Source organism: Dioscorea cayenensis, chromosome 18 (assembly GCF_009730915.1).
Source record: "Dioscorea cayenensis subsp. rotundata cultivar TDr96_F1 chromosome 18, TDr96_F1_v2_PseudoChromosome.rev07_lg8_w22 25.fasta, whole genome shotgun sequence".
Classification (NCBI taxonomy): Eukaryota; Viridiplantae; Streptophyta; class Magnoliopsida; order Dioscoreales; family Dioscoreaceae; genus Dioscorea; species Dioscorea cayenensis.
Window position 1 is genome coordinate 22,548,735 of NC_052488.1, and position 25,288 is coordinate 22,574,022.

General features: G+C 36.6%; 6 protein-coding genes, 1 long non-coding RNA gene and 1 pseudogene across 7 annotated transcripts; 6 read left to right on the top strand and 2 right to left on the bottom strand.

The window, feature by feature from the left end:
* Positions 1-21: 21 nt before the first annotated feature.
* On the bottom strand, positions 22-4,486 carry LOC120282232 (ubiquitin-conjugating enzyme E2 7). The gene is made up of 6 exons (XM_039288993.1): positions 4,327-4,486; positions 4,105-4,207; positions 3,299-3,396; positions 3,106-3,206; positions 1,923-2,000; positions 22-487 (listed from the first exon to the last, which is right to left on the bottom strand). The coding sequence occupies exons 1-6, from the start codon at positions 4,373-4,375 to the stop codon at positions 410-412; spliced, it is 507 nt and encodes a 168-aa protein (XP_039144927.1). The 5' UTR covers positions 4,376-4,486; the 3' UTR covers positions 22-409.
* A 1,189-nt stretch (positions 4,487-5,675) lies between these two features.
* On the bottom strand, positions 5,676-6,703 carry LOC120281649 (osmotin-like protein). The gene has a single exon (XM_039288340.1). The coding sequence runs from the start codon at positions 6,673-6,675 to the stop codon at positions 5,911-5,913; it is 765 nt and encodes a 254-aa protein (XP_039144274.1). The 5' UTR covers positions 6,676-6,703; the 3' UTR covers positions 5,676-5,910.
* A 1,126-nt stretch (positions 6,704-7,829) lies between these two features.
* On the top strand, positions 7,830-10,078 carry LOC120282494. Its single transcript, XR_005542974.1, has 3 exons — positions 7,830-8,203; positions 9,592-9,733; positions 9,819-10,078. It is a non-coding gene; the product is annotated as an uncharacterized LOC120282494 (long non-coding RNA).
* Positions 10,079-11,125: 1,047 nt separating this feature from the next.
* LOC120282273 (E3 ubiquitin-protein ligase EL5-like) lies at positions 11,126-11,773 on the top strand. Its single transcript, XM_039289045.1, has one exon. The coding sequence runs from the start codon at positions 11,192-11,194 to the stop codon at positions 11,663-11,665; it is 474 nt and encodes a 157-aa protein (XP_039144979.1). The 5' UTR covers positions 11,126-11,191; the 3' UTR covers positions 11,666-11,773.
* Positions 11,774-12,013: 240 nt separating this feature from the next.
* Positions 12,014-15,061, top strand: LOC120282271 (guanosine nucleotide diphosphate dissociation inhibitor At5g09550-like). The gene is made up of 13 exons (XM_039289043.1): positions 12,014-12,352; positions 12,434-12,496; positions 12,586-12,669; positions 12,758-12,865; positions 12,939-13,111; positions 13,187-13,298; positions 13,383-13,463; positions 13,550-13,612; positions 13,709-13,810; positions 13,908-14,032; positions 14,121-14,331; positions 14,404-14,478; positions 14,647-15,061. The coding sequence occupies exons 1-13, from the start codon at positions 12,266-12,268 to the stop codon at positions 14,698-14,700; spliced, it is 1,338 nt and encodes a 445-aa protein (XP_039144977.1). The 5' UTR covers positions 12,014-12,265; the 3' UTR covers positions 14,701-15,061.
* A 70-nt stretch (positions 15,062-15,131) lies between these two features.
* LOC120282272 lies at positions 15,132-16,063 on the top strand. Its single transcript, XM_039289044.1, has one exon. It carries the CDS (start codon positions 15,358-15,360, stop codon positions 16,024-16,026), a length of 669 nt encoding a protein of 222 aa, XP_039144978.1. The 5' UTR covers positions 15,132-15,357; the 3' UTR covers positions 16,027-16,063.
* A 1,315-nt stretch (positions 16,064-17,378) lies between these two features.
* Positions 17,379-20,550, top strand: LOC120282942 (annotated as a pseudogene).
* Positions 20,551-21,886: 1,336 nt separating this feature from the next.
* Positions 21,887-23,557, top strand: LOC120281753 (dof zinc finger protein DOF2.4-like). Its single transcript, XM_039288453.1, has 2 exons — positions 21,887-22,257; positions 22,467-23,557. The coding sequence occupies exons 1-2, from the start codon at positions 22,204-22,206 to the stop codon at positions 23,400-23,402; spliced, it is 990 nt and encodes a 329-aa protein (XP_039144387.1). The 5' UTR covers positions 21,887-22,203; the 3' UTR covers positions 23,403-23,557.
* Positions 23,558-25,288: the final 1,731 nt, after the last annotated feature.

A 25,288-nucleotide genomic window follows, 5' to 3' on the forward strand; every position in this document is an offset into this window, starting at 1 on the left:
TAAGCATTAAAGTCAAAGAAATAATAAAATAAAGAGCTTGAATGAGTGAGTTGAGCATGCACCCATTCAGACTGGGATTATATATATGTATCAACAAGTTAATTCATCCATCAGTCGGCAGACACGGAACAAACACACCCCCATGGATCATTACCAATGTATGAACACTTACCAAACCCAAAATAACAAACAAACTGGTAATTTTTATGGAGAATCCACAACAGGGAGAAGGAGAGGGATATGATTTTGGTAGGTTACAAAGGCTGGGTGAGGGACCGAGGGTGGGTAGCTAGCATTGGAGGAGCAGCAACCTAGGCTTTGTCTTTCCCAGATCTGTGATTTGGGTAAGCATCAGAGCTGAACCAGACATTAGAGCAGATAATGGACAGTCTTGCAATTTTTCAGATTCTCAAAGCATTTCCTGAGACCGCCTGACGATCCGCGAAACTTTCTTCTTGAATTCATCCCTCCCTTCCCTCCATTCTTTCTGAAAATACAATGCAATACATTATGAATGATAAATCATTTCATTAGAATCATGAATTGGATGGATCATGCTCTTTGAATTGCAGTAGCATGGCAAGCCAATAACATTTTGCATGCTACATTCAAAAGTACAGTTGAGCAGCAATGGATGAAGTGTAATTAATATATATATATATATATAGCCACAGCAGAGATGGAATAAGAACTTATCTATGATTACTTACTAGATCAGAGGAATTATCTTCCTAATTTGTATCATTACTGCAATTAATCCAACAAGAGATTATGTAATGAACTCTGGTTTCAAATACACTTACGAAAGAAATATGTAAGGTTAATTTCAAATTTGTCAATCATTAGGAGAGGATTACATGTGCTTTTGAGCAATAAACAAATCATGTGGGCTATGCCGTTGAAAAACACTTAGATTCGTACAATGTACTAGAATTCATGACGAGTCTTCCAAAATGAATCATAACAAATGCATTTTTCTAAGGCTGACAACGAACGACAGCTCATTTAAGAAGCCTATTGGGAGGGCTACTTTGTACAAACAACATTACCCTTAAATTTTTTTTTCTTGAAATAATTAACATCACCATATCAGGATATGGACCATGCCGTTGAAAACACTGTTATTCGTACAATGTACTAGAATTCCAGACCAATCTCCCATAATGAATAATTACAATTGCATATTTCTAATGCTGCTAGATAGATGACAACTCATTTAGGAAACCTATTTGGGAAGACCACTTGGTACAAATAGCATTATTCTTATTTTAATTTATTTTTCACTAACATCACCATATCAGGATATCCTGAATGGTTATCAACAAGTTGTGAAGCCGATTTGGTAAAATTTGTACGAGTAGCATTACTCTCTTAGGATAGCCTTCCACACATTTGCAGAAAATAATAGTCATACAACAGATTCACCCCAAAGTAGTGGTAACAGGAACTAAACTATGACTAATGAGAACTTCTAAAAAAGATCAAGAACTACCCAGTTGCTATCACAATACATTCTAGCTCAACAACCAGAAGACATTTAACAAAATAGGACTTCCACATACCAACCAAAATAAGCTACCACAGGACAAATAGGGCTCCAACAAACTACCAAAAACTATAATAAAAACTACCAATCTAATAGCCACTGTCACCTGAGTCTCCGGTGATTGGATCACTACAGTGCCAGTGGCACCATTACCATCCAGGTTGCAGTATATAAATTCTGACTCTCTGAGACAGCTGAAGGATGGCAAAATCATGCATCTATAGTTTACATTAATTTTAAATATCTCAGTTTCCAAGTATTTGCTCACATTTAGCAAACACATAGTTGATTCTCTTTTCACAGAATTCACAAGCAAGCTTGATATCCAACAATAATCATTGACAAAGAACAAAAGTAAATGGCTTTTTCTACTTACAGCAGCTTCAATGTTTGCAGCAGATTCATCATTAGGACTTGAAAGCATTGAGATAATGCTCAGAACTATGCTCTCAACCTGCATAGTAGACCTGAGTCAATAGTATCATTGCAAATCATGATCAATCAATGAGAAACAAGTGACAAGAAAAAGAAAGCAGTCCTAATTACTTCTGGAGCAAAGCATCACAAGTAGCACCCGAAAAGTTCAAGCACATCCATCAAGCGTTAAATTCAGACAAACAGTGAGCATGACCGTAATGCAATGACAAAAATAAAACATAAACCTTTTCTTCTTAGTGTCACTTTTTATTTGAGGAAAACAAACCGAATATGACAGATACAACAGATGTGATGTATAATTCTGATTTTATAATCAAGAATAATTTAAGCAAATACAGGATATTCAATCATCATCAAGATGAATTGAATTGAAAGCCACTATGCAAGAAATTGCACTTTTGCAGATCATAAGGATATTATACTGTGACAACTGGTCACTATTCCACTTGTCATTGTATGTAATTCGAATACCTACAAATATAAACATTGCTGCATGTAAATTCGATGACTAGTTCACATAATTGTTCATATATCACAAATGAGAATATATGCTCTTTCCAAAATAGGATTTACTAGTGTGCATTCAAAGGGCCGCTAAACAAACAAGGAACCTTGCTGAGGCTAAAAATTGATCATAGACAAATCTATATACCAGTCATCTTCTTTTTAAAAATTCCTAGATATATTTAACGCTTACTGTCTTTGACGCCCTTTTATCAGTTGGTTTTATGTTTAAGAAATGTTAGATGAGATTGGATTTTCCTATCAATGAACAGCATTTCCCATTGAGTGAACACTCATAGAACTTGGTATATGAGGTCAAACCTCTCGTGGAACGTTTATATTTTGGAATGAAATCTTCCGTACGGCAGGAGATGAGATAATTCAAATTATTTTTCTGATGTCAGCTCAATTTTAAAATTACTTAAAAAACTCAAAGATGAAGACCTCTAAGACCTCCCTGTGAATTGCTTAATCATGCATTATGAAAAAAATAAAATAAAATTCACCAGTTCCACTAAAAGATTTTCACAGTAGAGGATGAATACAAAGAATTATCTATAAAAGATGCACAACACCAGGATATTGGAGGAGACTGCATAAATGGGAAGAAAATGTACCGTATGGACAGGAGTCCAACGTTCACTCGCAAGTTCATAGCCGCTTGGATCATCACCAGGTGGATGGAGAATAGATATGCAAACGCGTCCATCCGGGAAAACTAAATTTTAGATCACAAATAATAAAAGATGTCAGACTGTAAAGGCATGCTGGGAATGAAACAGAGGTTAAAAATAGTGTCCATCATCAAACCATTCGGGTGCCACATCTCTGATGTGAATCGAACAGATGGAGGGCTATTAGGATAATTGGCAGGAAAGGTCATGATTGCATTGAAATAGCCTCCATCGCTGAAAAAGTTTGACAACCAATCATCATTAGGAAAAAAAATGAAGAAATTTCCATAATATTACAACACACAAATACCACATGAAGGAAGAGCAATGACATGAACATCCCAACAAGGCTAAGAGGGCAGCCTCATCCATCAACCCAACAAAAAAAGGATATATGTCAGAATCTATAGGCAGCTCCAGCTCTGTCTATCGTCAAAAGGACGCATTTTTGACAATCTGAAAATTCTATGCATGCAACAAAAGGATCGAAGAATGCAAATGCATAATCAGAACAACAGCACTGCACATTGCAAGCAAGCGTTGCTAATTGTCTTTTATAGGTTCCACTAAACAAAATCCCTAGTCAACCTTAAACATATATGCTTCCTAAATGGCATCAGCATCAAACATGAGGTACAGAGAGGGGATATAATTCAACAAGGGAAGAAAGATGATAACCCCAAGAAAGAAAACGTTATCAAGAGAAAAACATCTCAAAGATCATGTTTTTTCACCCAAGAAAACCACAAAATTCTCAAATTAATCCAATAAAATTCCGGTTTTTTAATGACAGTGCGCCAAGCCCAGCTCAAACCCTAAAACAATGAGGAAAGCCACCAAAGCTGAAGCCAGATTGGACTCATGAACCCATCGATCAAAGAAATCAGACAAAAGAACAAGAAAGGAAGAGCAAAGGCGGCAAGAAAACACTAAACCACTCACTAGAGAGTATCCGGAGGGCCGATGATGGTGACGCTCCACTCAAAGACATTGGCATCGTCGACCAGGCCGGCCGAGAAGCCATCCACTGGATTCTTCATGAGATCTGAATAAAAAGAACAGATCAATAAACCCTAAATCCTGATTGATGAATCTCGATCGAATAACAGATAGAAAAAAACCCTTGGGGCAGGATTGGGATTCGGATAGGGATAGGATCCTCACCTTTCAACTGCTTCTGAAGGAGAAGGCTCGCTTGGCTGGGCACGGCCATGGACGGGAAGCGATGGAGATCGAGGAGAACGCTCTCACGACACGAGAATCAGAACCACAGCCCCTGCTCCTCCCCTTCTTGCAAAATTAAAAGAAAACCCCAATGTCTGAAAAAAAAAAATAAAAGAAAAATTCAAAATTCAAATTAACCCCTTACCAAAACTTTGTATTTTATAAAATAATAATAATAATTGTTTAAAATGTTTTTGTTGATTTATTAATTTATTGTTATTTATGTATTAAAAAAAGTAGTGGGATAATTCAAGTCATGCAAAAATTTATGTATAAATTTTGTAAAATAATAAAGTTTAACTGAGTGAATCAGTGACTGATTAATAATTTATTGTGTCAAAAATATGAACACATCCATGTGTGTAGGATTAATACAATAGTGAAAGTAAAATCCAGATATTTAAAAGAATACATTAATTTTTTTTTATCTATATTGTTCTTTCGGGTGTGGACTTAGTATTAGCATGACCTAGTATTAATCTATATATAGCATTTTTATAAAAAAAAAAAAAATTAAACTTTGTTTTAAATTTTAAAAATATATAAACATCTAAAATACTGACAATCAAAGTGTAATGTACAATTTGAATGATAAATTTATGAACTGGGTGATAGAATTTTATGTTTATATCTATATTTGCAATATTAGATTTTTTTTAAAAAAAAAAAATCAAATAACAGAGACCAAAACAGTTGTTTACATATGCTTCATAGGCTAGAACTATTCATGCAAACTTTCAAAGTTTAATAAACTAAAATTATGAACTTTTGTGCTAATGAACAAATTGTTAGACTGGGATCTATAGTATGGAGTTGAATAGTCTTAGACCAGGAACCTGGTATAATGTTTTTCATCAAAAAAATTAACTTAAATCTATTTAATTTTAAATGATCACAAAAATAATTTAGTTTAAATCCAAAAACATAATATACCTCCAAATAAGATTTAACCTAACTCAAATGATATATCAAGGTGCACTTTTAAATTTTCTTTCTTCTTTTTTTTTCTCAATTGAAGAGGGTCTCCTCTCAAATGACATACCAGACCAGAGTGCACTTTCAAATTTTATTTTATTTTTATTTTTCTTTTATTTTCAATCGAAGAGAGTCTCCACGTAGGCACATATGACAACTGGTTATCATTCTTGAGTCCTTTTAATTATCTCCCTTAAGTAATGTCCATTACTATTGATTTCATTTGATAACTAAAACTAAAAATAAGTTGATCTTCATTAGTTAATGATAAATTTCAAGCTCCCATTCTTTAAAGAAACAAGGCCCACTCACACTACAAACACAAAAACACTAGTGCAGTGAATTCATAATAACAGCAACAAAGAACACAAACCCACGTGATATTTCAGAGATTAATTAGCAGAGTTTCAAGTTCACAACTTTCACCACAAATGATCCCTAACAAACCACTCCCTACTTTTTTATTTTATTACTCTTAAGTCCCTGACACTACTACCACCACAGCAAAGACACAGACAGAGAAAGAGATAGACGAAGCTGAGCAACAACTCAGTGACAGAAGATGATCTTGAGCTCGCCGGGCGCCGAGCACTCGTGCGTCAAGTTAGGGCTATCGTGCGCGTAAGTGAAAGTATCAGGGCACGCGTGCTTGAAAAACTCAGAGTAACTCGAAGCCCGGCACGTCCGAGGACTGTTATACATATTACGACAGCAAAGCTCGTCGGTGTTGAAGGCCAAGCAACCGCTCTTGCACCCTATCACGTGACCACCGGCGGTAACCGGAGATCGGGTTTGGAGTGGAGCTGGACAAGTAGGGAGGAGGTCAGCGCGGCAGCCGACGACGGGACAACGACCTTGACCTTCGTGAGGAGTGATCGTCATGCCGACGTTGAAGCCGTCGACTAAGGAGACGCCGTAGGAGGTGAGATCCAGGTGGCCGCCGTGGTGGATGGAGAGCTGGGCGAGGGTTGCGGGTACGGCGCCGCCGTGGCCGGAGCAATGGAGTTGGCCGTTGCAGTCGCCGGTGAGACAGGAGATGCGGGTGCCGTCGTGAGTGCAGCCGGTGCGAGCCCAGACTCGGCCGGACCAGTGGTCGGTGGGGGCCGGGAATGAGCGGTGGTGGAGGGTTGGAAGGCAGAAGCCGCCGTGCTCGAGAACTTCGTGGCCGGAGTTGGGCTGGATTCCGGGGCACACTGTGAAGGGGCAGTTGTTCACGATGGTCAGCGTCATTGGGGCGTAGCCGAGGGAGTGCTGGACCAGGATAAGAGAGAAGAGGAAGGTGGAGAACAACGTAAGCAACCTTGAGGACGCCATTGATGAGAATGTGAAGACGACGATGATGATGAGGTTTTGTTTTTTATAGAGCGGTTGTTTGTGGTATGGTGTGGTGTAGGAATAGGTTTAGGTGATTACGTGGCGGAGTTCTGTGAGGTTTAGGTGAGCCTCGTTATTCGCGTGAGTTCTTTGTTGGTTAACTTGATCCAGCGGAAAGTGGGTTCCGAGAAAGTTATTCCTCGCCCTCGGGTTTTGATTTGTGGTTGTGGGACTCGTGAAAATTTGAATTTTTATTTTTTACTACATTTATTTTTTTGGCTCTTTCATGGTTAAAGCTCAATCATTGTTCTACTTTTGAAATTTTTTTTTCAAATTAAAAATATTATTTTTAGTTTTTTTGGTTTAACTAAAATCTTATAAAAATATATTATATATATATATTATAATCCTGTTGTGAACTTTTATTGTGGTTTTATTTATGGAAAAAGTTAGTAAATAAGCATTTCTTTTTAGAATGGGTAGTGAACAATTTCAGTAATATTTTTGAAACTAGGAGGTAAATATTAATATGAATATTTAAAAAGAAAGAACGAAGAACGAGGACAGCAAAGGACAAAAAAAAAAGAAAAAAAAAACACTGCGGATAAGACCCGATGCCAGACGTGTTTTGAAATCTCTGGAGGAAAAGAAACAAAAGGAAAGCATCCGAATCATGTCCACGTTGACATGCAGCCATCTTTTCATCTTTGAATCATATCCTCTCTTTTTTTAAAAAAAAATCAGAATATAATCATTTAAATTAAAATATTGAAAATTAATGAAATTATAGTAAAAGTAAAATTTCAGAATTGAAGTTATTTTAGAATTAAAGTTGCTTGTCATTTTAAAAAGGTGAGTTACAGTTGATAGAGGTGAAGTTTATTCAAATAATTATTTTAATTTTTTTTATCAAAATGAATATTAATTATATAAAAATATTTACTTTCACAATTCAACTATATAAATCCATTTTTATTCATTGACGACATAAATAATTTAGCCACCAGCAATATATAAATAAAAATTAAACTAAAAAACATTGAAACACTGACTACAAAATCCAATCAAGCCCATTATCAAATGAAAAAATAAATCAACATTAAAATAAAAAAAAAACTAAATAATAAATAATAAAAGTCAACAAAGTCAAACAATTGAGCAACGAAACCGAGACTAGTGAACCATTGTTTAGAAGAGAAACAGCGAGCCAAGGGCCACTACTGCGGCGATCACCGGACGGGAGACCAAGGCTTCAGCGCTGCTCTCCGGAGCCGAGTCCGGCGACGTCGGACTTGGCGCAGACGCGGGCACTGCAGTAGACGGCGGTGGAATCACCGGAGCGATTGATGGTGTGATCGTTGGTGCCGGTGCTGGAGATGAAATCATCGGAGCGGGGGCAGGAGAAGGAGAAGGGATCATTGGAGATCCGGCGGGCGATGAATGAGAGAAGGAAGTACCGACGATCATGGAGATCAGCAGAGCGACGATGATCCGATTTGCCATTGTTGCTGTGTTTTTGGGTAAAGAGGTAAGGGGATTTGATGGTATATATAGAGATTTTTGAGGGATTTGATTAGGGTTTCCTTTCCAGTTTGCATTGATGATGATAATTTGGAGCAAATTGGGGGAGATTTTGGAGAATTTGTTTCCATTTTTTTTCATTTGTTTTTAAATTAAGGAGTTGCCAAAATTGGATTTTTGGGCGATTTTTTTCCTCTTTATTTGATGCAGTTACTAAATGAGATTGAGATTGAGAATTTTGTGGCATGATTCTTGTGATTTCTTAGCACTATGTTTGGAAGGTGATGAGCAGAAAGAAAAAGAGGGAAAAAAAAGAAAGGCTTTGTGTTCAATTATTTAAATGAATGAAAGCTGGCAAAATAATTGATTTTTTTTAAAAAAAAAATTTTCATGGGTGGATTATTCCATATTTTTCATCATGTAATATTTCTGCTTAATTTTACGTAGAGTGTATCAACCTTTTGTTTTAGTAGATTCATGTTTATTAAAATTTAGAAAAAACACACACACACACACACACACACACACACACAAATTTTAGACATTTTTATTTAATATTATTGATATTCAATAATTTTTTTTTATAAATATATATAAGCCACGTGTTATATTTTTATTTAATATTATTGATATTCAATAAATTTTTTTTATAAATATATATAAGCCACGTGTTAGAAGTATAATTAAGCAATCTCTCAATGAAGCCTCGCATAAAATTAAGCGTTCTCTCAACTTTCTTAGCGCCAGAGAATCTACCACAGCTGGTGATCCCGACTACGGTGCCACACAGGTGTAGATGCTTATTACATCCATCTAAGCAAGTCTGAGATATCGGACGGCATCTTCCGTCTTCTTAGTATTTTCTGTTATTTCTCTGTACTTTCTGTTTCTTCTTTACTGTTTTTTCGTACTTCCTCACCACTGGTGACAGATGACTTTACCCCTGTATTTCTGTTTTTATTTCAATAAATTTGTGGTTTATCCACATTTAACTAAAAAAATAAAATGTATACATAGGACTTAGAATTGATCATCCAGCTTAGCACCCTCACTCAAAAATGTAGGACTAGAGTTACAAGTCCGAGTCTACACGAGAGATTTTTTTTTTACCACCACATTACGGTTGAGAGAATTTGAACTCATGATAATTAAAATTCTCTATTATTAATTTATATCAGTGGAGGTGTGACACTAATCTATGAACTTGTTGTCAATATACGGTAAAAAAACATTAACCACAACCATACTTATAGGGTGGTAGTTCAATTTTGTGGTTCATCCATATTCATAAAAAATTAAATATATAAAAATGTTGTGAATTATATTTGGACTTCAATCCATATTCATAAAAAATTAAATATTCATATATGAACGTGTTTGGGGTTTTTTTCACAGGTCCTTGGGTTCAATCAGTTTTCACATTCAATTCCCACACTTTGGACTTCTTGGATTCCATCCCTTACCCCTCAACACTGAATCCTCTGGGATCTAATCTCCCGTGCAATCTTGTGGAATATCTGGATTGAACGAAACTCTCGTATTTTTCCATTTGACTGCTTTACCGCTTTACAATATTTTTATTAAAACTGCTAATATGTTTCTCTCTTGGTTCTCAACTGCAGCTGATTGTCAGCAGCCAGCTATTACTGAAGCTTTTCAGAAAATTAAACGTTCCCTTAATTTCTTTAGCGCTAGAACCTCAAATCTCGCGGGAGAGTCAGACCCTGATCATGTGCAGGAGTAGTTGCTCCTTTTGATGGTTTGGGCAGGTCTGAGGGACCAGACGGTGTCTTTCGCCTTCCCAGCTTCTTTTCTTCTTGTATTTTATTTTCCTGTCATTCTTAGTTATTCTCCTCACTTATGGTGAGAGCTTTTATCTTATGTTCCCTGTCTTTCTTTTTTCAATAAAGTTGTGGTTTATCCACATTTATTTCAAAAAAAAAAAATTATATTTGATGTTTTTAATAAATTTACCATTCTAATAAATGAGTATGCATAAATGTTCAACCACTAATAATATAGTCTCACTAATCCTCAACTATTAAATGAATCGATCTCTCATCTTTGGGCATGTCAAATCCATGGGCGTGGAAAAGAAACGAAATAAGAGATGATAAAAAAACTTTTAAAAATATAAATAAATAAATCACTAATCTGTTAAAATGCAGAATGAGTTCAAAATTTAAGAAAAAAACACATTCCGTTCCACTATGTGTTTTTTTTAAAAATTTTAATATACGTAACTTATCTAAAAAAATACCTAGTTTGTTCACCGTGAGATGGGAAAGGCGGAACAAAGATTAACTATTGATCAGGGAAAGTGCAAGCGCATTATATTTTAGGCGATGTCTAGGTAGGGGTGACACTAGTTGAAACAAATAACATTATATTTATAAACTACAAAAAATGGGAAAAAAAAAAATTTGCAAGCACATTCAGCTTTTGTTGGTTGTTTGTTGTTGAGACATGTTTCACTCTTAGTGACAGCGTCCAGTTTCATATTTGTGTGTTTTATCTCTTTATTTATTTATTTTTTTTCTACTATTGTCAGTTTATTTTTTTAAATAAATTTATGATTTGTTTACCTTATATATTGTTTAAGACCAGGGTTTTTGCCCAAAAACTAATAATAATAATAAAAAAAAACACAATTAGATATAAAAGAAGAAAACGAAACATAAAAATCACTCCGTTGCTTCCAACTAATTAGACGTGTCAGTTAAGGCCATCTGATCAATTTTTCCATGAATCTTCTCTTCAGTTACATCTAACAATCCGGCCATTGAATGGAACAAACTCTTAATAGCTCCCCTGCCATTCCCATCCTCTACGGCAACCTATTAATTTCTTTAATTTAAACATAAAAGACATCCCATGTAGGACCCTTATGACATAAATTCAAATCCCTTATTCATTTCAGACTATGTGTGTTCTCTTCTCATTGTCCATATAACATGCATTAAAAGGACCATATATCTCAAAGTCCCCTCAAGCAATGGCAACCATTTCACTACCACCGGACACCACCGGAGATGAACACTCCTCCCATGACTTATACTATTTTGCCATATGCATCACCGCGGTGGCGATCATCGTCATCAGCTGCAACATCATCGCTTTTGCTTGTTGTCATCCTTGTCAGCTTCTACATAACTTTCGAAGATTATGTCATGGCAGTTGGCTAACTTCTAATGAACAAACACTGAATTCTCTTCCTGTATGTCAATATAACAGTAACCAAAATGACAATCAGAAGTCAGAAGAAGTATCTAACCAGGCAGAGTGTCCGGTGTGTTTATCGACATTCACCGACGGAGACCAACTCCGGCGATTACCGCATTGCCAGCATTCCTTTCATTTTTCATGTATTGATATGTGGTTGAACTCCCATTCCAGCTGCCCAGTTTGCCGTGCCCACGCTTTACCAATTTTGCCCCAACTTCCTACCGTTGATGTTACTGTCACTTAGATTTTAGGCGAAATTATCTTAAATTACATATGGTTTGTTTTTTTCTCAATTCAGTATTCATAGTTTGATTATTAACACTTCAGTAGTTACTTTTTTATCTTTATAAATTTATCTGATAAAAAAATAAATTTGTGTTTTAAATACCATGTCAGTAAATATTTACGGAATTATTTTTTTATAAACAGTTAAAACTATAGAGTAGTAAAATATTAATAATCAAATCATATGTATCAGCAAAAAATATAAACCACAAGGTAATTTAGAATAATCTTCCCTATATTTTAATTTGTAATAATATATTTACATGCATATTACAAGTTGTAAAATAGATGAGAATGGACGGTTGAGATGATTTATATATTAATTATAATACAAGGCTTTAGATGTGGTATCGTGGCCTGATTTCATCCATGGGATCTACGAAGACAGTTCTGATCCCGAAGCAATCGGACCGGTTGGCATGTGTCCCGCGCTTTTATAACGGTCATGGCGAGAAGTACCCGCCATAAGACCAGCTCTGCTTCGCTTTCTCTCTATTATTCTCCCTCATTCCCTTCTTCTTTCTCAATTCCAGCAAGCTGCTTCTTTTCCTGAGAGAATATGGATGAAAAGTATGATGTTGTTGTTCTTGGGACTGGACTCAAGGAGTGCATTCTCAGTGGTCTTCTCTCCGTTGATGGCCTCAAGGTCTCTCTGTCTCTCTAATGGTGATGTTCATACTTCATAGTCAAATGGTTTCATGTTAGTTTATTTGCTTACTTGATTTAGGTCCTTCATATGGATAGAAATGACTATTATGGAGGGGAATCAACATCCCTAAATCTCAATCAGGTTTTTATCTGAATGTTTGATTTAGGTCCTTTCATGTTTGTTGTTCATGAAATGCAATCTTGGTTATACTTGTGTGTGATGCTTAATAGCTTTGGAAGAGACTCAGGGGTGATGATAAACCTCCAGAATCTCTGGGGCCTAGCAAGGAATACAATGTTGATATGATTCCAAAGGTGAATTTTGGTTTCTCTGAATTTTTAATATATTCTTTTATGGATAATATACTGAATCTATGTTTATTTATCCATTTTACTTCACTAGTTCATGATGGCAAATGGTGCGCTAGTTCGCATTCTTATTCGTACCAATGTCACCCAATATTTGAACTTCAAGGCTGTTGACGGTAGCTTTGTTTACAATAAAAAGAAGGTACTAGACATGCAAAATAACTGTTTGATGTAATGCTGTAATAAGTTGTTAATATTTAGTACAATTGTTTTAGATTTACAAAGTTCCAGCTAATGATGTGGAGGCATTGAAGTCTACCTTGATGGGTTTATTTGAGAAGCGGCGAGCAAGAAAATTCTTCATCTATATACAGGATTATGAAGAGAATGATCCAAAATCTCATGAAGGGCTGGACCTTAACAAAATTACTGCAAGAGAATTAATTTCGTAATTTATTATCTCCTCTCAGTGTTTTTTTACAACACTCAAAGATTTAACTGATGGAGTTACCTTGGTGTGTAGGAAATATGGGCTAGAAGATGATACCGTTGATTTTTTGGGACATGCTTTGGCACTTCACAAGGATGATAGTTACTTGGATGAACCTGCAATGAATACTGTTAAGAGAATGAAGGTGAAATTAGTTGAATAACATCCATCTAACTATGGCTATGCTGTTGATAGTTTGTAACATGTTCCTGCATTCACTTTCAAGTAGCTTTACGCTGAATCATTGGCTCGGTTTCAAAGTGGATCTCCTTACATTTACCCTCTGTATGGTTTGGGAGAGCTTCCACAGGTATGTTTACTGTCATTTACCCTCTGAACTTCTCTAGTGCTACTGCTTTGCTTGTTTTACATATTCAATTGTCTCCCTTATTCCAGGGATTTGCTCGTCTGAGTGCTGTCTATGGTGGCACTTACATGCTAAACAAACCAGAATGCAAGGTGAGACTTCAATTCGCTAAATTTAATGGAATTTAATGAGGGTGATGGATGGATTTTTGCTGTAATATTTAAAAATCTCTTTATACAATCATCTAGGTAGAGTTTGACAATAATGGAAAAGCTTATGGTGTAACTTCAGAGGGAGAGACAGCAAAATGCAAGAAACTTGTTTGTGATCCTTCTTACTTACCTGACAAGGTTTGTAATTCTGAGAGAAAAGACTGCTTGTGATTCTGGCAAGCAAGCATTGATTGATTGATTGATCTCATGAACACTATATTTACAATTTCAACAGGTTCAGAAGGTTGGAAGAGTAGCTAGAGCGATTTGCATAATGAGCCATCCAATCCCAGACACAAATGATTCACATTCTGTGCAGCTGATTTTGCCTCAGAAACAGCTCGGTCGCAAATCTGACATGTCTGTTGCGTATTATGTATAACCATTTATTTCTGAAACTCGTAGAAATTTTTCAAAATCCGATGTTTTCACATAATGGTGATTGCAGGTATCTATTTTGTTGCTCTTACTCTCACAATGTAGCTCCTAAAGGGAAATATATTGCATTTGTTTCTGCTGAAGCAGAGACCGACAACCCCGAGACAGAATTGAAGCCCGGGATTGATCTACTTGGACCGGTAGATGAGACATTCTTTGATATTTATGACAGATACGAACCGATTAACAAGCCTGAGGAGGACAATTGCTTCATATCTACTGTATGTTTGACTAAGTATTTATACAGGATTAAGTTTATGAGAAACACTAGTACAATTGTTTTTGGTTTGCAGAGTTATGATTCAACCACCCATTTCGAGTCAACAGTCCAAGATGTGCTCACAATGTACAGGAAGATCACTGGAAAGGTAATCTTGATTATTTATTAATTATATCTTCCATGACATATCCATTATGTAGCCAAAACAAGATCTATGTCAGAAATAATAAATAAATAAACAAAGCCTTAGACTTCAAACTATGAAATAGAACATAAAAATTTTGCTTGCGTTAATCTACTTCTGTTCATGTATCAGGAACTTAATTTAAGCGTGGATCTGAGTGCTGCCAGTGCTGCTTCTGAAGAGTGATTGACTTGAATTTCATGATATTTTGAGGATCTAGTGAAGGAACTCTCTTCATTCATTCATTCATTCATTGAATTTCCATTAGATCATTGTTGTTTTTCACTCTCTGTCTCTTTCTCTCTGTTTGAATTAAAACACTTGCTCCCATGCTGGCAAGGCTTGGGTCAGAGTTTGGATGATTTGTTTTCTCATCAGGTACATGTGATCATGCCTGGGTGAATTCTTTTGTCATTTTATTCATCATAAAGTTCAGAACTACCATCACTCATGTGGTTTTATTTCAACTGAATATTAAAATGTGAATGATGCGGAGTAGACCATACCAAATTAGATGCAAGTTCTCATTATGTCAAATACATTATAATGTTACTTAGGAAGGTAGTGTTGACTATAATTAAAGCATAGTAATTAAAAAAAGGCAAACTAAGTAGCAACAACACTGCCTTTTTGAGTGCCTGACCATGTGAGTAGCTCTTGAAGCACGCCACCATGGTAGCCACTAAATTATAATAAAAGCCACTATAAAGCCAGTCATCAAGTTTGGTTTCATTCTTGTTCTTTTTTCTTTGATTTATGGCTCTCCAGATGTGATTTCTGAGGTAAAACTCTTGTTATCTTCTTCATCTATCCTTCTCTGCTTAAACTTTAGATTTTGTTTTCATGTTTCTTGATTTTAGAGCAAACATGAGAACTCTGATAAGCAGTTTTGCAATTGGCCTTAGCATTATGTTTCCATTATGTTTTCTTCTCTGCTGTTTGCTTTATTGGAAGAAGAGAATGGCAAACAGAGATTTTGAAAGAGAAAAGGAGATCTCTTGCCATATTTTCAGGAAAAAAACATCATCTTTGATTAGCTCACCACCTTTAAACAATCAAGAGATGTGCATAGACTCTTATGGTGAACAAGATAGCATGGAAGCAGAGCTCAAGAGGCTTCACAACCTCACTGGTCCTCCAAGATATCTCTTCACAATAATAGAGGAAACCAAAGAAGACATGGAATCAGATGATGGGAAATCCAAGTGTGGAAGAAGAAGCAGGAGTGAACCATCACTACTGACACCTCTATCTTCTCCTCCATTTTTCAATCCTCTGTTTTCCTCCATTACTGACACTTCATCTCCTCCTCCCAAGTTCCAGTTCTTGAAAGATGCTGAAGAGAAGCTGTACAGAAAGACATTAATGGAGAAGAGAATGAAAGCTCAAAGTCCAGAAGGAGAAGAAGATGGTTCATTTATTACAGTCATTATTGGTAAAAACAGAGACATGAATCATTCCAGCCCTCCTTCTCATGGGAAGCTCATTTCTTTTCTCAATTCCCATCCATAGTCTTCTTGAATTCAATAATGCTTTGCTAATAATTTTTTTTTTTGGGAGATGATGAATTATATATGGGCCCATCTCCACTTGTAAAGTATGATTAAATTAAACAAAGATTCATGTTCTTATATTCTTTAGAGATTAAAGTTAAGGAGTGTGATGACATTGATTGAAGACGTGTGTTAGTGTAGTTAGAGTTAGGCTAAAGAACATGGAGACAGAGTTGACAGTGTTGTACTAGTTGTCCATTGGAATGTAATCAGAGCTGGCAAGAACCAGAAACCAGATGCTGCATGGTTTTCTCTGGATTTTGTCACCCAAACCAAACGTTTAAAAGTCATGCAGTGACTTTCGGTTCGAATGATGCAAGAATAAAATAAAATAAAATAAAATGAAAACCATTGAGTTTTTCAATGCAGTATCAAATATCACCACCGAAAGAGGCTTTAGTTTCATTATTTTATACTTAGAAACTGTTTTGTTTTGGAAAAAAAAAATCACAGTTATCAATAGTTAAAAAGAATATTTCTTTTATTTTTGTTTAATAATGATTTATTGAAATCAAATAATATATGGAATAGAGTCATATAGCACTCTTTGATTATCTTAGCTGGATTTTTGTCATTGTCCATTTGTACTAGTTTTTTATGTTTTGATTGATTGTCCATCTGATTAAGATTAAGCATAGTTAATTTATAATCATAAAAATACATATAAATATGATAAATATATAAATTATCTGGATTAATTTGATTAACAAGAGTTTTCATCCCTATATATCTCTAGATTTTTTTTTTTTGTATTTATATAATTTGTAATGGCAACGATGGGCTAACCCAACGATAACTATCCGTGCTTATGATTGCGAGATCTTAAGTTTGAGTTTTTCAAATTGCAATTCATATTCTTGGTGTCATGTGGAGTTCTCCGTGAAGAATCTCCTGTTTTTCTATCCCTCCAGGGTTGTATGACGGGACTTTATCTCTAAGAGGTCAATCAAGCTACCGTAACTAATGCACCTCTGTACCCATTTGTTCCTCCCTTTTTGCTTGTGGATTTTGTAGGAAAAAAAACAAAAATGTAGGATGAATTGGTTAAAAATAAAAAATGGTTAAAGAGATTGGTGTGTGTGTGTTTTTTTTTGTTGTAATAATAGTTACCAAAATCCTTCGTAATTGCTTATAATATGAACCTTTTTTTTTTGGACGGAGATATAATTTGAAACTTAATCAGAGGACCTCCCTATTATTTAATTAAATTATAAAATAAATGAGAAAAAAAATTCATGGGCCTCAACAGAAGGCCTATACAACGTGGGCCTTTCTTTAACAATCGGCTCATGATACGAATCACCAGGCACGATGAATGGTCCAGATATAAAGCTGATAAATTTATTAAATAAGAACCATCGCATAGAGATTTCTTAAAGGCCTGGTTTTCTTCGAAACTTTGGGCCCCTAAGATCTCGTCTGGGCCCGCATTCTCTCAGCCGTCCATTTTGATCAATCAGACGGCCCAGAGATACCCTCACGAACCTTCTAGAAACCCTCGCTTCTCTTCCTATATAAGCCTCTTCTTTTCCTCTGATTCATTCTCTTAAACCCAGCGCCATTGCACCATTCGCTTAGCCCTTTGAACACACATCAATGGCCGGAGAATCGATATGGTCCGGCGATCTGGATCGGTCTTGGGATCATCGGCAATGACCAGGGCAACCGCACCACGCCGTCTTAGCTCACCTTCACCGACACCGACCGGCTTTTTGGTGATGCTGCCAAGAACCAGGTCGCCCAACACCGGCTTTGGTAAGCGTCTCTCTGTCTCACCTTTCGTGGTTTGCTGATGAGCCATTTTTGCATGAGGATCATCAGATTACTGGACTTGATGTTTTGCTTTAGACCTGCTGGTTTGGTATTGTAGATCTTTCGTACTTGGATGAAGAATGACATAGTGCTTTAGCGATTAATTATTGAGGCTTTGACGATTTAGATTAGTGACGTTATTGTTTTTGCTGAATAATTTTGATAAGGGCCATAGTTCTGTTGATTGCATGGCCGACAGATGGACGGAAAGTTGCAATTTTTTGTTAAAAGAAAAGGAAAAAGGAAAAAGAAAAAAAAAACGAAGATGCCATTATACGTTATTTTAATGGTCAGTGTCATCTTGGCAAAATTGGAATCCTTCTAAGATCATGAGTTTGACATTAGCTTTAAATTGCTTGTCAAATTGCAAAAGTAACAATCTTGCATTCCTGTTTGTAGATGCGCCTCTCTATGTTCTCCTTAAATTAAGCTTAAATGCCGTTCTACATGGTTTTCATGCTTTAGTGATGATAGTGATTGCATGATAGTCAAAAACATGTTCATCATGTGCTATTATTATGATGGAATTGGCAATGAGACTTTAAGTTTTAGGGAAGTTTGACGCTGACTTGATAACAATCATGACAGTAAGTAATTTACATTGTTTTTATGTTTCTTTCCTTTGTCTTTTATTGCCCCTGTTTCTATTTTTTTATTTTTCTTTTTGTCCGTGTGAACATTATGCTAATTGCTGGCTGCTAAAAAAAATAAAAATAAAAATTGCTGGCTGCTCATTTTTGACTTTTTTTTTTCTGCTTTTTCAGATGCCAAGCGTCTGATAGGTAGGCGTTTCACTGATGCCATTGTCCAGAATGACGTTCAAGGTTGTTGCTGATTCGATCTAATGACAAGCCTATGATTGTGGTGCAATACAAGGGGGAGGAGAAGCAGTTTGCTGCAGAAAAGATCTCTTCAAAGGTTCTGATGAAGACGAAGGAGATTGAAGAGGCCTACTTAGGATCCACTTTCAAGAATACTGTTGTCACTGTGCCTGCCTACTTCAATGACTCTCAGCGCCAGACCACAAACGATGCTGGTGTCATCTCTGGTCTCATTGTCATGCAATCATTAATGAACCCCTTCACTGCTGCGGCTATCGCGTATGGTCTTTGATAAAAAGGCTAGGAGTGTTGGTGAGATGAATATTAATGTTTATCTGCTTACAATAGAGGAGGGTATATTTGAGGTGAAGGCCACTGCTGGGGCCACTCATCTTGGTGGGGAGGATTTTGACAACGGCATGGCTAACTATTTCGTTCAGGAGTTCAAGAGCAAAAACAATAAGGACATCAGTGGCAGCCCCAGGGTACTCAGAAGGCTGAGGACATCCTGCTAAGTGCCAAAGAGCAAAGCACACTCTTTACTCCTCTGCACAAACAACAATTGAAATTCATTCTCTCTATGAAGGAATTGATTTCTACTAACGATCACTCGTGCCAGGTTTGCAGAGCTGAACATGGATTTATTCAGGAAGTACATGGAACCAATGGAGAAGTGTCTAAGAGATGCTAAGATAAATAAGAGCAGTGTTCATGATGCTGTGGTCGTTGGAGGGTCAACTAGGATTCCAAAAGAGCAACAGCTGTTGCAGGACTTCTTCAATGGCTAAGAATTATGCAAAAGCATCAACGGCCTGATGAAGCTGTTGCATATGGTGCTGCAGTTCAAGCTGCTATTCTGAGTGGTGATGGCAATGAGAAAGTTCAGGACTTGCTAATATTGCTGGATGTCACCCCTCTCTCGCTCGGTTTAGAAACAGCAGGTGAAGTCATGACTGTCCTGATACCCAGGAACACAATCATACCAACCAAGAAGGAGCAAGTCTTCTCCACTTTATCTGATATAATCAACCTGGTTTTCTGATTCAGGTTTTTGAAGGTGAGAGAATTAATTAGGACCAGATGAGACAACAATCTTCTCGGCAAAATTTGAGCTTTAATTTCCGGCATCCCTCCTGCTCCCAGGGGTGTCCCACAGATCACTCTCTGTTTTGACATTGATGCAAATGGCATCCTGAACGTCTCTGCTGAGGATAAAACTACAGGCCAGAATAACAAGATCACAATCACTAATAACAAGGCGAGGTTTAGCAAGGAAGAGATTGAGAAGAAGGTTCAGGACGCAGAGAAGTATAAGTCTGAAGGCTGAAGAGCATAAGAAGAAGGTTGAGGCCAAGAATGCATTGGAGAACTATGCCTACAACATGAGGAATACCATAAAAGATGAGAAGATTGCTTCCAATCTCCCACATGCGGATAAGAAGAAGATTGAGAATGCTATTGAGCAGGTCATTTAGTGGTTGGATTGGATGGCAACCAGCTTGCTGAGTCTGATGAGTTCGAAGATGAGATGAAGGGGTTGGAGGACATCTGCAACCTGTATCATTGCCCAGATGTACCAGAGTGTTGGTGCTGGTGCTGGTGCTGGTACTGGTTCTGTTTGAATGGGTGGGGAATGCTCTTTCAACTGGTAGTGCTGGCCTGCAAGATTGAGGAGGTTGATTTAATTAATCAACGTATTATTAACCAACAAGCCGTTCATTATTTAAACTTTTTCTTTTAATTAATTATTTATTTGTTTGACGTAAGCCATGCTCTTGTGGGCCACACCATGTCTTATCAGACTTATCTTTGGGTTATGACTTTTTCCCCTTTGTCTTATAGTTATTTAGTAGGAGTATTTATTTTCTTTCTTCTTTGTTCCTTTAGTTTTGTTTTATGGTTTGTTTTTGAAACATCATCTGTCTATTTTTCAAAAAATGAAAATTTTGTTTGTATATCTCTCGAGTTAAAGACAAATATTTATAGTTTTAAATTTCTTAACTATTTATTGAAAAAAAAAATCCTTAACTATCTTAAAATGTATTCGTTTCACTTGAGGTGCTTTTGATAATTTTAAAAAGTTTAATAATTTATATTAATTGTTATTTTAATTAAATGTAGCTGTTTTGGAGTTACAACAGTTTTTTTTTAAAAAAAAAACTTTGATTTATTATGAAAAGCTTCTCTTTTTCTTCTTCAATATATTAATGTTCTTTTGGAAATTGGAATTGAGGAACAAGACACAGAGAGGTCGGTCCAAATAGGCTTTCTTTTTCGGTGATAACAATAAGGACGGCAACACGTGGCCGTGGATTCCATGCTATCACATCGAAGGCCCAAGGACCACCCCCACCTTCCGGACAATACGACTCCGGCCCAAGCAATCTCATGAATTGTCAGCTTTTGGGCCGGGCCCATCTTCTCACTGCCCAACCAAAGCATGGTCCCACTCCTTGTCATCTTGTCACCTTGTCACGAATCTCGAGGCATTCCAACCCAACGATTTACTCACATAGATACTACACATACACACACAGGTCCTCCTCTCTGTTTTTTTTTTCCATATATATTTTTTTTCATTACCAAATTAAAAACCTCACTTATTCATTAAAAAAACCCTCACAATGTTGAAGCAGCAACACGAGTAAGTTGGTAAAATCAAAGTAAAAATTAGAAGAAAAAAAAAAGCAACACTTGATATTTGTGAGCAGAGTCTACCATGACCACCAATAAGAGCTTTTCAAACATTCTCCTTAGAGTAAAAAAGAATCAGAAGACCAAAAAGAAGACAATTTAATAAAAGAAAGAAAGAAAGAAAGAAAGAAAGACCAAGGCATGGAGACTGACTCACCACAAGAGGTCCAACTCATCCATTTCCATGCAAACTGGTCCACACACACCCCCAGAGAAAGAGGACATTCCACAGTACTCACACCAGCCTTTCTTTTCCATATTATTATTATTATTATTATTAAATATATCCATTCATCCATCTATGCATGTATATGTATATATATCAATATATGTATGTATGTATATATGTATGTATGTTTGTATATACTATAGTCTATATATATATATATATATATATATCATATAATTAGGGTTTCTATCTATCTGTCTATCTGTCTATTTATCTATATATTTATCCTTTCCCAAACGCTGCTTTTTCATGCATAAGCAGCCACTAGCTCTCCCACCAATGCTCATCACAGTAGGATCCAGAGAAGCTTAAAAGCTAAGAAAAACCACCTCCATACATCCATCCCCATCTATCAGACCAGACCTACCACCCTCCCCCACTCAATATAAAAGAAGCCAACCAGAGAAAACCTAAAGACCTCTCCTCCTCCTCCTCCTCTTCATCCTTGTTTCTTTCCTTCCTGATTCTTCTCTGCAGTTTTTCATGTTCTTCTTCTTCTTCTTCTTCATCTCTACCACATCACTACCATCTTCATAACTTTATCACCCTTCCAAAAAAGAAAGGAAAAGAAGTAGCGAATATGGTTTTCTCATCAGTTCCAGCAGCCTATCTTGATCCACCCAATTGGAACCAGGTGAGCTTCTTCATGAAAAAAGTAGTTTTAAAGCCAAAGTGGACAACTAGCTACTCCTCTATCTATCTATCTATCTATATATCTCCCTTCTTGAATATACTACTGATACCATATGATATCCTTGTAAATATTTATATATATTCTTCTCTTTAATTAATTTCATCTTTTTCATTTCTTTTTCTTGTTCATCTATCTATCTATATATATAGCATCAACCTCCTGATCATCAGCTACCGAGTGGTGGCGGAGGTGGAGGTGGCGGCGGTGATCATGGCCAGCTCCCACCACCTGGGATTGGAGGACTAAATCAAGAAGCAGCTGGCATGCTTGGCTCCATAAGGCCAGGATCAATGGCAGACCGTGCTCGTCTTGCAAAGATGCCACCGCCGGAGCCAGCTCTCAAGTGCCCAAGATGTGACTCTACAAACACCAAGTTTTGCTATTTCAACAACTACTCCCTTACTCAGCCAAGGCACTTTTGCAAGACCTGCCGACGATACTGGACACGCGGCGGCGCTCTCCGTAACGTGCCCGTTGGTGGTGGTTGTCGCCGAAACAAGCGAAACAAAGGCAGCGGCAGCTCTGCAAAGTCATCAGCTACTTCAACAGGCTCTTCATCAGCATCCTCCACTGCTACAACCACTGTTAGTGGTGCAATTCCATCAAACATGCCCCCAATGCCTCAGCTACCATTCATGACTTCTCTGCACCCTTTGGCTGATTATGCCCCTTCAGGCCTTGGCCTTAATTTCACTGGAATTCAAGGTTTGGATCAAGTTGATTATCAAGTTGGGAGTAGCTCAAGTGTAGGGTTGGAACAGTGGAGGCTTCATCAACAGATTCAGCAATTCCCTTTCTTTGGTGGGTTGGAACTGCAGCCAACTCCTGCAACAGTGGCAGCAGGGTTATTCCCTTTTGATGGAGATCAAGTTGGTGTTCCTGATGGACCATATGCTGGACAAGTCCATCATAAACATTCAAGCTCTGGGTTGATCACACAACTTGCTGCAGTTAAGATGGAAGATAACTCTCGTGGTCTTAGCTTGCAAAGACAGTCTTTGAGCATGCCTGGGAATGATACTTACTGGAGTGGTAACACTGCAAGTGGATGGGCATCTGATGTCTCTGGTAGTAGTCTTTTGTAGTTCCATTAATTTCCATGTGACAACTGTTAACATGGAAGCTTAGTTTTAGTCATGGCTTCAAAGAACAAGGTGCTTCAAACTTTAGTTGAGGTTTTAGCTTTTGTAGTTAGGCTTAATCTTGTTTTTTAATATATTGGGGTGCATGGGTGATCACAAGATCTCCCTCTGTAATCTTAGTTTTTTCTAGTTCTCATGTTTTCATGACTTCATGTTGTTAGCGCATGGATATGATCTATATCCAAGACAGTTAATCTCAATTAAGACTAGTTAACATATTTAAATTGTTATTGGGATTTGAATTCGATCATGCAGATGAGAATTCTAGTTCTGGTTAGTTGTATATGCATGAGGTCATTCATGGAATGGTGTTCCATATATATATATATAAATATATATATTATCCCATGAGTCTTGTTCATCAACATCAAGAACCTTCCTGCATTGGAGGCAGAGAAGACATTATTAAGAAATTCAAAAGCATATTGTTATAAATCACTCTTCACACTAGTGCCTGCAGTAACAACAGAGAATTAATCTTAGTCTTGTCCTCTACATTCTGATAAATGCTGCCTTTTAAATATCTAGGGTTTTGAACTATATAATATTCTAATATATATATAACAAATATCTCTAGGGTTTTGGAACCTATCCTTGATTGGTATCATTAACAAGAGGATTGAAGATGAACTTACAAACCGTAAGATCGATATTCTTTCATGCACTGTAATGTGTGTGTATAAATACACACATATATACACTTGTGTTATACATAGACTTGAAAACCAAAATCCACAACCACATGCAAAGAGAGACAGAAAGACAACCACTTTATTTGGTATTATGATGCTGGATTTTGTTTGAGCTACGACTGGGAATCAAATGAAACCGACCACTTAACTTTTAATCACGGCCATTAGTATTAAATAATGTATCTAAATCCACTTTTCAGTGGAATAAACCTTATATATATCTATATATATATATATATGTATTTCTTATATATATATATATATATATAAAGAAAGAGAGAGTGAGAGAGAGAAAGATCTAGCAGTGTAAGAAGAGCCAAGATTTCACTAAAACCCATGCATGAACTAGCAAGTAGTACTCCAAGAATTCGTTAGAATAAATAAACCTAAGACAAGAATACTGCAGCCATAGAAGGACATGAAATCTCACTGAAACAAAGAAAGAAAAGAGAAGAGAAGATAAGGAAATATAGGTAAAAGAAAAGAAAGTGTGTGTGGAAATTAATTATAAATGAAATGAAATGCAGGAAAAATCAGAGTCCATGTATCTGTCAATGTCTGAGAGGAATCTGGGTTTTCGTCTGCTTTCACAAGGACCAAGGCAGGCAGTCTCCATTGAAGAGGATGGAGATAAAGCAAAGGGCCCCTCATGCAGTGCCTGAAAAGAAATAAAGCAAACCATTTATTAAATTAAACCATATTTTTATTAATTTAACCATGTGTTTTCACTTCCTGGTTACAATCACTTGATCATTATCACTGTTTTTAGTTAATCCATGTTTTTCTTAAATTTTAATCAAGTTTTATAAAGTATATCAAGTGGCATGCTGATCATATAGAGGAGAAAAAGGAAAATTACACCTTTTTTTCCTTGTTACTTTACAGCTAGCAGTGGATGTGGTGACACACTGCCATAGTGCTTATGGTTTATGTGTATCAGTGACTTAACATACTTGAAATATGTAATCTATATATATATATATATATATTTATATATGTACATAGGAATGGTTGCAAGGGGAATGCTAGCTACTACTTCCAAAGAAGATTAAGGGCGGGCCTTAGGCTCAGAATTCCATGCAAAAGAGTACGTACAGGTGTTAGAGAAATAATCAAATAGATAGCTTGCACATGCCA

Excerpts from the sequence above, each read along its gene's own strand:
- LOC120281753 (XM_039288453.1), top strand. The coding sequence starts at position 22,204 with ATGGTTTTCTCATCAGTTCCAGCAGCCTATCTTGATCCACCCAATTGG. Across the intron at positions 22,258-22,466 it reads ATCCACCCAATTGGAACCAG|CATCAACCTCCTGATCATCA; the intron begins GTGAGCTTCTTC and ends CTATATATATAG.
- LOC120282271 (XM_039289043.1), top strand. The coding sequence starts at position 12,266 with ATGGATGAAAAGTATGATGTTGTTGTTCTTGGGACTGGACTCAAGGAG. Across the intron at positions 12,353-12,433 it reads TCTCCGTTGATGGCCTCAAG|GTCCTTCATATGGATAGAAA; the intron begins GTCTCTCTGTCT and ends TACTTGATTTAG. Across the intron at positions 12,497-12,585 it reads CATCCCTAAATCTCAATCAG|CTTTGGAAGAGACTCAGGGG; the intron begins GTTTTTATCTGA and ends GATGCTTAATAG.
- LOC120282273 (XM_039289045.1), top strand. The coding sequence starts at position 11,192 with ATGGCAACCATTTCACTACCACCGGACACCACCGGAGATGAACACTCC.
- LOC120282272 (XM_039289044.1), top strand. The coding sequence starts at position 15,358 with ATGTTTCTTGATTTTAGAGCAAACATGAGAACTCTGATAAGCAGTTTT.
- LOC120281649 (XM_039288340.1), bottom strand. The coding sequence starts at position 6,675 with ATGGCGTCCTCAAGGTTGCTTACGTTGTTCTCCACCTTCCTCTTCTCT.
- LOC120282232 (XM_039288993.1), bottom strand. The coding sequence starts at position 4,375 with ATGGCCGTGCCCAGCCAAGCGAGCCTTCTCCTTCAGAAGCAGTTGAAA. Across the intron at positions 3,397-4,104 it reads GGCCCTCCGGATACTCTCTA|CGATGGAGGCTATTTCAATG; the intron begins GTGAGTGGTTTA and ends AAACTTTTTCAG. Across the intron at positions 488-1,922 it reads CTGCAAACATTGAAGCTGCT|AAAGAATGGAGGGAAGGGAG; the intron begins GTAAGTAGAAAA and ends TTGTATTTTCAG.